Here is a 12,199-nt window from a genome sequence, read left to right on the forward strand (position 1 = left end):
TATCATATTTTTCAAAGCATTTTATATCTACTTGGGCCCTTAGTATCAGCGCCTCATTTTTTTCTCCTCCCTCCCCCTCACTTCCTTCCTCCTTCCCTCCCTCATGAATCCTTGAAAATTTACAAATTATTATTTTTTTCATGTCTTACACTGTCTGATGTCTCCCTTTACCCCTTGTCTCTTGTCCATATCCCTGGGAGGGAGTTATAGGTAGGTAATTATGATTGGTTCCCCTTTCCCTCCCTCCCTCCCCCAGCTTCCTCTTACTCTCCTGGTGTGACTACTCTCAATATTGGTTATGAGAAGCTTATCTGTGCTATATTCCCTGTGTTTCCAGCTCTTATCTCTACCCATGTACATGCTCTGGTCTATCAAGAATTGTAAGGTAGAATTAGGGTCATGATAGTGTAGGGGTGGAGGATGCATTTAAGAACTAGAGGTAAGCTGTATGTTTCATCAATGCTGTACTGCACCCTGACTGTCTTGTCTTCTCTCCACAATCCTTCTGTAAGGGCATGTCTAATTGCTTATAGATTGGCTTTGGGCCTCCACATTGCACGTCCCTACTCATTCACATTATGATTTATTGCTCTGGATCTTTGATGCCTGATACTTGATCACATTACAGGTCAGGTCCATTCAGGATGGTGCACTTCTTCCATATGGGCTTTGATGTTTCTCAGCTAGATGGCCGCCTATTTATCTTCAAGACTTTAAGACCCCAGAAGCTATATCTTTTAATAGTCAGGCATCATCAGTTTTCTTCACCACATTTGCTTATGCACCCACTTTGTCTTCAGTGGTCCTGTTGGGAAGGTGAGTATCTCAGGGTGCCATGTTTTTAGAAAAAAGCGTTCTTGTGCTGAGGGAGTACTTGAGTAGAAGCCCAATGTCAACCTGCTTCCTTAATACAAAACCTATAAATATCTGTACATAGATCTGTTTCCCCATTGTCATATATAATTATATTTACATATGTACATACCTGTATTTAAACCTCAATAAATGCCCTTTACCTCCTGGTTCTTTCCTGTATTTCCTTTTACTTTCCTCTTGTCCCACTCTCATGTTCACTCTTCATTTGATTTAAGGATTTCCTTCCTTACATTTCCCTTGATCAGGCACCTACCACACCTATTATACCCACCTCACCACTGATATTTAGTCACTTGTTGTTCCCTTGTCCCTGGGATTGTTAACACCCACTTCTTTTCTCCTGCCTCTCCCTTTCCCATGTCCCCCGAGAACTGTCATCCATTTTCTCCACTCTCACAGGCTTGATTGCATCCATGTAGCCATAGCCTAATTTACTTTGTGAAAGGAGTCTTTTATAAATTACATTTTGAATGCTTTTCCACCTGAGGGGCCAGTCCTCAGGCATTATCTCTGATAATGTTTTGATTATTTTCATCAGGCCTTCAGTATCTGACAGTGCTTCCAAGTTATGCACAGGTTTTCAGTGTCTACCTTTTGAAGTTGATTGCCTAGTCCTTCCTTGTTGTCTGTTCTTAGTCTGGGAGTTCTGCTGAAACTTGTTCCCCTTGCTGGCATTTGAAATAACAATGACAGAACTTCCAGCATCACAGTAACATGCAATTCACCACAGTAGTACAAAGTGACAGAAAAAACTCTCACTGCTATTGTGTTAATGCTGACTCTGAGCGGAACCCTCTGGGTTTCTGAGACTAATTCTTCATAGGAATAAAACATCAGTCCTTCTCCCGTGGATCTGTTGGTGGTTTCAAACTGCCAGCAATGCAGATCAAATCTCAACAGGTAACCAGTACACCTCCAGAATTGATATACATGTGTGTACATACATATATATATATACATATATATTTTTTAAATCTGTACATCCATATGTCTACATGGATATTTGTCTATATATCTATATCAACACACAAATATATATGTATATATGTGGAGAGAGAGAGAAATAAAACGTTTGTTTAAGGGGAGGTCAGAAGGAAAAGAGGAGCTAATAACAATGAGCACAAGAATAAATAAAATGTTCTAAAACAGCGATGATGAGCGCATGATACTTCTTTATCTGACTGAACTGTTGAGTTTTATGATATGGGAATTGTATGCCAATCAAAATGTTTGGGAAAACATTTTAGTTCAAAATTTTTTTAATGAAATGAAGAAAATGCTTTTCTATGTATGCTCTTAGACATCTGATTTTTTTAATCCCAATACATAAAATACTATGGCTTTTTAAAAGATGTTTTACCTCCCCAAACTCACTTATGGAAAATTATAATATTAACCACATAAAATGATGGTTTTGCTTTAGATTATATATAATAATCAGCTAATAAAGTACCAGGATCATAGAGTAAATGATAAATAAATTTTACTATTATAGCTAACATTATTATCAATATTATTTTAACAGCTCTATTTAAAACAATAGACTTAATTGTTTTAATGTATCCTAGTCTACATGACAGCATAAATTATATGAGAGCAAAAGCCATGATTATTGCTAACAGATACTGTCAATATCTAAAATTTATGTCCATCTCTTCCTCTTTGCAACATGAGTTAGAAGAATTATTTGCCTTGCATATTTCTTATGGTGTTTAAAAAATATTTTCTTCCACAGTTATTGCTCAGTTCTTTCTAGTTACTTCAACAACTAGTTTCTAGTGTGTAGTATTTGACAGAAGTTGCCAAAGTTTCTTAACTCATGAACTTTGAACTTTTCATTCAGTGTGGTTATTTCTCAACAGCTAATGAAATTTTAACTTGATTAGTCTAGTCCCTGAAAGAAGAGAGCAACTCTGGATTCAAACAAAAACTAAGCTTTTGTAGGTGGAGCTAAAGCACACGGAAAATCAAAGTACACTGTTCTAGCATATCAAGTTAACTTCCTGTGCTCCAGAGGAGCCTGTGCAGAAAAGGTGCAGCATGGGGAAAAAATCCTTCTACGTTCTGATTGTGGGGGTGCTGGTAGCATATTATGCTTATATACCTCTCCCAGAGAATTTTGAGGAGCCATGGAAAATGATGTGGATGAACACACAAATGAAAACGCTTGTACATTTGGTAAGCTTCACATTTTGTCGATTTGTATGTTTATACTTTACTTGAGAGCGAGAACTAAGGTTCCCAAGATTTTTTTTCATGGTGATTTGAGTCTATTTATTATTTACCTTTTAATATATTTAAAGGACCCTTTGTCTTGTTGCTATTAACTTGCTTTCTCACATTTTCCCCATTATGTACAGTAGAATTACGTTTTAAATGACAAGGACAGGCAAAGATGCATTTGAATATAATTTTTTTCCTGGCAGTATTTATGTCATGAAAGTGGCAATTGTTTGAAACTCCTGTCTAAGTAAAGATCATCAGGCTGTGAAGCACTGTATAGGTTACAGACTTTTACATATAGTTTTATATTAAGAGTATAGGCTTAAGATGTTTATTATATGAGGATTCTCAATAAGAAGGAGTGGCAATGTAGCTGCAACAAAATGAGCTCAAACACAACAATTGTGGGGAATGGGCAGGCAGGGCAGTGTTTCATTCTGTGTACATGGGGTCGCTATGGATCGGAACTCAACTAGTCCACACCTAACAAGAAGAAGGGGTGGAATAGTTGGCATATGCCCAGCATAAGCCGTAAAAGGGGTGATATATTAAAAGTGTCCGGGCATGGGTGTCATGGCCAGTGGGCTGCCTGCTGGAGCAGATCTAGTCAAGATTATAAACAAAGGAATGGCTCCCTCAGGAACCTTGGGAATGTTTTCATATTTTTTCTTTGATGATATTGCCTACTCAGTTTTTCTCTTATTTCTTTGTACAATTTAATTAATGTCAATTATACAATTCTCAGATACGTCTTTTACTTCTAATTTAGTCAATAATTCAAAATTTCCAAAACATATAAGGCACCCAAGGACCCAGGCCCTATTGGAATTTTCTTCCTGGTGATTAAAAAATAAAATAAATCCACTCCCACCAAATCAATGCCAACTCCTAGTCACCCTGCACAACAGGGCAGAAGTGCCCAGTGGGTTATAATACTTTACCTCTGTACCAAAGTAGCAAGTCTGGGCTTTCACAATCATAATAAAACAATGTAAAATCCAGCATTATTTCAGAATGTGAGAAAGACCTCGCAGACAAGAAAGCATGAAAAGACAAGTGTGGGTAGATGGAGCGCCTGGGCCTGCTGTGTTTATGGTCAGAGGAAGCCTGTCTGAAGAGGAAACGTCTGCATAAGCAGTAAAGATTGAAAAGGAGCTTGCCGTTTTCCAGGTAGAGAAGGCAACAAGTGAAAAATGCCCAGCTACCATATTTGCAAAGTTCACTGAGTCATATGAGACTTTAGAGCCAATGGGGCAAATGTAATTTAGTTGGGAAACTCTCCAGGTAATACCACACAGTACTCTATGGCAAAGGTTGAGTTTCAATATACATGTGCCATGTAAATTTTAAAGGGGGGAACAGTGTTTTGGCCTTACATAATTTTTTTTTGATTTATAATTTGAGAGTTGTTACTATTTTTCCATTGAATTACATTATTAAATACATTTAAATGTATTTAAGAAGTAATATTTCTAATTGTGTGGTATTTCTTATTCTCTGCTAGCATTTTATTGCACTTTACCCATGATTTATGATTGTAATATGTTTTCAAAGTTCTCAAAGAATATAGCTTTTAAATATATATTTTAATGTTTTTCTTATTCCTGAATTACAGAGATGTCAGTTGTGGTCAATACCCTTGATTTATCATCTTTTTTCTGATGAGTTTGTTTAGCTTGTCTTAAATGGCTGGTCATTTTTGAATATTCACATTTATTGAAATATGAACTTTAAATTAAGAATAAACTTGCAAGATTTAGGATCTTGGTAAACATTATTAAGCACGTAATCTTAAGCCACTTTTTAAATGTATCATATTATTTTTCCTTCTCCTGAAGTGAATGTGATAATACTGCATAGCTCTTATGTGAGTGAGACACTAAAAAGTATTGCAATTCGTAAACATAATTTCTCAGAACACTGATTTGTTGGGTGAAATATCAGTATGTAGGCATGCAAACAAGGGAGCATTTTTTTCCCTTTTACTCATTCCCTCCCACCTCTGCTTCTCGTGCACTGAATCATATCTGCTTGTAACAAGAGACTTCTCAAGTTAACCACTGGTTCCACCAAGAAATATTTCTCTTTTTTTATTTACTTAACCAACTTAAGAACAGTTCTTACTTCTAAGACTAATGAAATTTCACTTTCTTGCTTGAACATATCTATTTGATAATCCCACATGGCTATAAAATTACCTGCTGAGTGCTCCTCAAATACCTTGTTCAAAGCTGTATATTATTTCTTTATTTTGTAAGTGTTAACATACTTGGCTTTCCCACTGAAGTCTGCGACACTTGGAAGCAACAAAGCATTGCTTTTTTGTTCATATGTGTAACCTCAATGCTTAGAGGAGAACCTGGCACATAGAGATTAAATGAACATTCATTGTTCGTTAGAAAACTTGCTAGAACGTTTGCTATTCTGATTCTTCTTTTGGTTCCTAAAATGACCAAAGAAGATTCATATGTGAGACATTCGTTCATTCTATTTGTGAAGTTAATATGTATTTAGGTCATTCAAGGACAAAAGTGCACCTGACCCAAGCCAAAATATTTTCTCCCACATCGTATGCATATGAAAGTCGAATGATGGATAAGGACGACTGAAGAATTAATGCCTTCGTATATGGTTTTGGCAAAGAATAGTGAAAATTTTATCAACTTCCCAAAACACGAACAAATCATCAGTCTTCAGTTCATGTTATTATAAGGAACCAATTTTTAGAGACTAACTTTACGCTTGGAAATGTAGGGAATCAAGGTAAAAAAAAATAAAACAACGAGTTGGATTGGCAAAGTGGCTGCAACAATGGGTTGAAATACTTGTACAGCAACAATAGTGAAGCAGGCCAGGACGGTGCAGTGTTCTGATTGCTCAGTTGTACACAGGTCACTATGAGTCAGAATAAATTAAAGCACCTAATGACTACAACATATGCTTGTATTTTTGGACTCCTTTTTAAATGTAAAATTTGAATTTCATTTGTAGGCTACATTTCTTGAGCTGCTGGGAATCAAACATTTCATGGATTCCATGATGATTGCCATGAGCATTCATGAAGTCCCACCAGTTTCAGATGAAAATGTAACTGTGACGGACACAACATTCAACGACATTCCTGTCCGTGTGTTTGTGCCAACGAGAAAGTCAAAAGAACTAAGAAGGGCTATTTTTTACATTCATGGTGGTGGCTGGTGTTTGGGAAGTGCTGGTAAATGGACACTTTGAAAATTCTCAGTCACTGGGATAGTTTGTAGATTTTATAGAATAATATAAATCTTCCTTTTCTTGTAGTTTGGGTAAAATTTTACATAGAAAATTAGTTTTCCATTCAACAATTTATACACATTTTGTGTCGTGGCATTGGTTGCAGTTCTTCAGTGTACTAAGTGCTCCTCCCACTTCCTCCTGGCGTTTCCCATTTCCATTCCTTTGTCCTATCCTTGCCTGTCAGTAGTGCTTGGATTTGAGAAAATGTTGCCCTTTTCCTTCCTTTGCTTGTACCAAGAAGTACATTTCTCTAGGATACTATTATTCACTTTATTGATTTATCTAAAAGAATGACATCCTCAGACACACCCAGAGGCAATCCAACTCTGTCCACAGGCTTGTCACGAGTCAGAATTGACTTGGTGACTGAGTGCGTGATTGTTAGGCTGAATGGCGCTCCTTAGGGGACAGTTCAGGGGAGAACAGTCCAGGCTTAAGGAGGCTAAGTAAAACGGTCTCCTGCTCATACTTCACAGTGACTCTCCTTTAATTTGTTCCTTTGGTAAGGTTTTACGTTACCTCAAATGGGCAGGGTGGGAGTAGTACCAAAATGAATTACCACGTGGGGTGACACCTTAGTAAGACTACTGGTAGTTACAGACACGTACGAATATTTTGAAAAGTAAAAAGTGTAGTAGGATTTCAGTGAAGAAAACATCCTTCTCTTCAATTATTGCTTCTTGTTGCTTGCTTTTCTTTATTTCAGCTTTATATAATTATGACATGGTGTCAAGATGGACAGCAGACAGACTTGATGCTGTTTTCATATCAACCAAGTAAGATCTTTGTTAGTTTGGTTTTAGACCTTACATGCCAAGAATCGGTGACCTCAGTTTCATATTAGTGAATAATTATCTCAAATATAAACTATTTCTAAATGAGACAAAATAGGTGCTAGAAAGTGTTGGCTAGACCCAACCTGATTAGAGAGTCAGAGAAAAATCAAACAGGAAAACTGTACCTGTGGCCTAAGCTTTATACAGGCAATAAATTGAGAGATGGAACTACAGTTTTCATAGTAATTGAAAGTATCACACTCATGGGTATAATTGCATTTCTAAAGTTCTTCTCAACCTTTAAATGTCCCTATCTTTAAAAATGACTAATTGTAGTCAGAAGATAATCTATAAAAATACATAACAAAAAATTCTTACCTGTGAATCATTATGGATATTATACAATATGAACATAACTAAGCAGTCTGATACTTGATAAGTAACATTTATTATCAGATTAAATAGATAAAGCCAATAAATTAGTGTCATATTGATTTTGCATTAATAACAGAATTAGAAAATAACTCTTAGAGAAAGGTGAAAAATAGGGCTGGGTTGCTTGGTAAACCATGCATTTATTTCAATGTAAACTTCATATAATGCAGAAGAAATTAAGCAATGTCATAATCATAATCACTTGTTAAGTTAGATCATTACTCTAAAGTTAAAGAGGTGTGCTCAAAATTTGAATATAAGAGATCACTAATAAACACAGTAATTAGATAGAATAAAAATGTTGACGTAATTAGAAACCCAAACTTTCCTGTAGTATGCATTCCCACTTCTTAAAAACGTTGTCTTTTGACATTAAAATATAGAAACCTGTGTTTGCATCACTGAATTGACTAACAAATAATGAGTGAATTTTGGGAAAGAAAAAATATACGCTTACCCTTTTATGCAAGTACATGCTTTGTCTTTGAATATATTTTAAGTATTTTATGAAAGAGAAATGATTTAGCTCTAATTACAAAAATGGTAATTTTGCTTAAGCCGTGCGCACACACACGCACAGCTCAACATCATTACTGACCTGGAAAATGCAAATGAGATCACCAATAGATACCATTTCTTACGCACTAAAATGGCTCAGATTTTTCAAAAATACGATAGCAATTAGGGAGAAATTAGAACTTTTATACGGATGATGAGCAATGTAAACTGATGCAATCATTTTTAAAAGCAGTTCTCCCCAAAGTTAAAATGATTATTACATGAAACTTAAAGAACCACACTCACTGCCATCACGTCAATGCCACTGAGTGCGTCTGAAGCCCAGGGCAGAACAGCCTCTGTGAGTTCACAAGACTGAAAGCACCATCTTTCTCGCGGAGCTGGCTGGGGAGCGCAAATTTCTGACCTTCTGGTGAGCAGCCCACCTCGTGACCACCGGGGTTCCCACAGTGATTTGCATATTCATGAAAGATGAAAACACATCCACGTAACATTTTGTACATGAATGCCAATACCTATACTTTTTATAAACTCCAAGGAGAGGAAAAAACCAGAAAAATACATTCAAAATAGTATGCTTATGCAATAAAATATTATTTCTTATTGGATATTAAAAAGAAATGCTGCAGCATGGATAAACCTGAAATCAGTATGTTAAGTGAGAATAGTCAACCACAAATTAACACATATTATATGATTCCAATTTGTGAGATATTGATAATAGAAAAATCTACAGAGAAAGAAAGGAGATTAGGGGTGGGGTAAGGGTGCAGACTAGGAGTAAATAGGAAGTACTTGTTACTAATTACAGGACTTCTTTATGATACAAAATGTTCTAAAATGGATTGTTGAGGCAGTTCTATTGTTACATTAAAAACCACTAAATAGTAAATTTTATATAGGAGAATTGTATGGTATTCATATATTTCTCAATAAAAACTTATATAAAATATAAATATAAGATATAAATGCATAATATATAAACCTATGCCTATTTCTCAACCTCTGACTATCATTTGTTTATCATCTCCACTATTATAGAAAATATAGAAATACGTGACTGCTAGTTAATATAAGTATAGAAAAATATTTGAAAAGACAATTTATAAAAAGGATACTCAAATGACTAATAAGCATATGAAATTTAAGTACATGAGGAGAATGTAAGTTAAAAGCATTAGGAAACATCTATTTATACTCATTATTAAAGGTAAAATGAAAAAAATAGCAAGTGTTGGTGATAATAGACAGCAAAAGGAGTTTCTATATATTGTTCATTGAAAAATATGTTGATAAGATGGTGTTGTTGAAACATTTAAAAATAGTTACCTAAAGCCAAACACATTTTAATGTTGCTAGAAATTGTGTTCACAGTCTATATCCATAGAAATGCATGTTTATCACAATATGCACTCGAATAATCATAATGCGAAATCCTGACTGAAAATGATCCAGATGCCCACCAACTTTTTAACTGATAAGGGAATTGCAGTGTATTTACACAATTTAATATTATACAGGAATATAGCTACCTACTGTATATGTCTATCAGTCTCAAAGACATAATGTTGAACAAACAAAATCTAACAAAAAAGCATAAGCCAGGTGATTCTCTTTTCTTAATGGGTGAAAGTTAGGAAAAATTAACGTTCAGCATTAGTGGATAGTCCTGAGTTTGGGACAGAAGGCATTATGTGGTAGCCTCTGTGTTTTATTATCTGGGTGTAGACTATATGGATGTGTTCAATTGTAATATGAATGAAATTGTGTGATTATGATATGTTCACATCTGGTATGTATAGATTTCTTTTTAAGTTGCTTATGAGTTGATTCTACTTATGACAACCCATGCAGAATGCTTTAATAAAAAGTTAAAATACATAGATGACATTTAACAAAAACACCCTTTTTCTCTCCACAGCTACAGATTAGCACCTAAGTACCATTTCCCAATTCAGTTTGAAGATGTTTACCGTGCTTTACGTTGGTTCTTAAGAAAAGAAGTTCTTGAACAATATGGCGTGAATCCTGAAAGAGTTGCTATTTCAGGAGATAGCGCAGGAGGAAATTTAGCGGCAGCCACGGTACAACAGGTATGACACACATCATTTTAAGTGCTCTATTTGCAAACATATTTAGTGAATAAATTAAAATATAAATGGAAATGATATTTTGAAAATACTAAAGAGAATATTGAGAAAAACACCTAAAATATCAAAACATCAATCTGTGTTCCTGCTATGGTTCTTTTTCTACCTTATTGAAATGACAAGTCCATTACTTTCTTTAAAATTATATATTTTTCATGTGTCAGTCAAGTCTTATACTAGTAAGTTAAGCAATCGGCTATATTTCTGAGGCCTGACAATATCCTTTCAGACTAATAGAGGTCCAGATGGATTGAGTAATCAAGAGAGTATTCATAAATTTCTTCAATTCTTTATTACCAGAATAATCATGCTAATGTTAGAAAATTATCACATTTCTGTTACTAGGATAGCTATCAGATGATAGTTATAAAATCTTCAGATGACTTTTTGTATGTACATATAAAAATATGTTATGTATCACCTAATAATGACATTACTAAATAATAATGGACAACACGTTTTCTAGTTTATAGATAAAAGTAGGTTTTGTTTTTAGGAATAGATAAACACTGCTACTGATTATATGAAATCTATGAACTATTTTTCCACGTGAGAGTAGGAATAAGGAGAGGAAGTTATCTATGAACTATAGTATCTCTGAATTACAGGTACAGATGTTAATGCTTTATTTTGCTAATTACAAACTATGGGTTTAAATTAATGTTAAAGGTTTCTGTCGGGATACTTGGTTACTTGTGAGAAGCAATGTCTAGATGTTGTATTGGCAGTATCATTTAATAACTCAGTGCCTCAGTTTCTTTCTCTATAAGACAATATGAACCCCTTCAACTTGAAAATGTTTAGAATCTTGAGCTAATTTATGTAAAACTACCTGGTAACTTTGGTGATCTTTACAGAGGAATCTGAAATGCTCACAATTCTTTATTTGACTATTAAAAATACTATGTGGAGGCACACCAATTAGAGTCATGTTTTCCAATGGACTTATTCTTGTGTAATCAAGGAATCACTTCAAGTGTGCCAACTAAAGTTCTCTGTTACTTGATAATTTTAAAAAAGATATAGTTAAACAATCCAATTTACGGCAGTCCAAAGTTTACCCAAGAGTGCCACCAGGGCTCTTAATTTACATATAAAATATCTTCTTTGTTTTAAAATGTAAATTGTTTTGTATGTATCTTAAATATTTTTCAGCTCTTAGATGACCCAGATGTCAAGATCAAAATCAAGATACAGTCTTTAATATATCCTGCCCTTCAGATTCTAGATATGAATACACCATCATATCAAGAAAATGCACATGCTCCAATTCTATCGAAATCACTCATGATTTGGCTCTGGAGTGAATATATTACTACAGACAGATCACTAGAAAAAGCCATGCTTTTAAACCAGCATGTCTCTGTGGGATCAAGTCATCTGTTCAAGTTTGTTAATTGGAGTTCATTGCTCCCTGAGAAGTTTAAAAAGGGATATGTCTACAAAAATAAAATGTATGGTAGTTCAGAGATTGCAAAAAAATATCCAGCACTCCTCGATGTGAAGGTATCCCCCCTTTTGGCTGATGACAGCAAATTGCGTAACTTACCTTTGACTTATATCCTAACCTGTCAATATGATGTCCTGAGAGATGATGGACTCATGTACGTCACTCGTCTTAGAAATGTTGGAGTTCAGGTGACCCATCATCATGTTGAGGCAGGATTCCATGGAATGTTTTCCTTCATAGAATTTAAAATGAACTCCAGAATTATAAATCAATATCTTAGTTGGCTGAATAACAATCTATAGCATATCACTTGTCAATGATACTTTAAAAATAAAGTAAATATAAAAACATAAGAAAATATGGCTAATAGAAGTGAATCTTTCTTGGAAATGGTTTGCTAAGGTCCCCATGTACATAATAATATGTACTTTGAGGGGTTTCATTTACTTTTCTACATTATGTAACTGCTATTTTTATTTGTTTTTTCCCCATATTTC

General features: G+C 34.8%; 1 protein-coding gene across 1 annotated transcript; it reads left to right on the forward strand.

Moving 5' to 3' along the window:
* The first annotated feature begins 2,916 nt into the window (after positions 1-2,916).
* LOC142447165 (arylacetamide deacetylase-like) lies at positions 2,917-12,004 on the forward strand. The gene is made up of 5 exons (XM_075548859.1): positions 2,917-3,054; positions 6,091-6,313; positions 7,079-7,148; positions 10,024-10,195; positions 11,408-12,004. Exons 1-5 carry the CDS (start codon positions 2,917-2,919, stop codon positions 12,002-12,004), a joined length of 1,200 nt encoding a protein of 399 aa, XP_075404974.1.
* Positions 12,005-12,199: the final 195 nt, after the last annotated feature.

The sequence above is a fragment of the Tenrec ecaudatus genome, chromosome 4 (genome assembly GCF_050624435.1).
Source record: "Tenrec ecaudatus isolate mTenEca1 chromosome 4, mTenEca1.hap1, whole genome shotgun sequence".
NCBI classification, from domain to species: domain Eukaryota; kingdom Metazoa; phylum Chordata; class Mammalia; order Afrosoricida; family Tenrecidae; genus Tenrec; species Tenrec ecaudatus.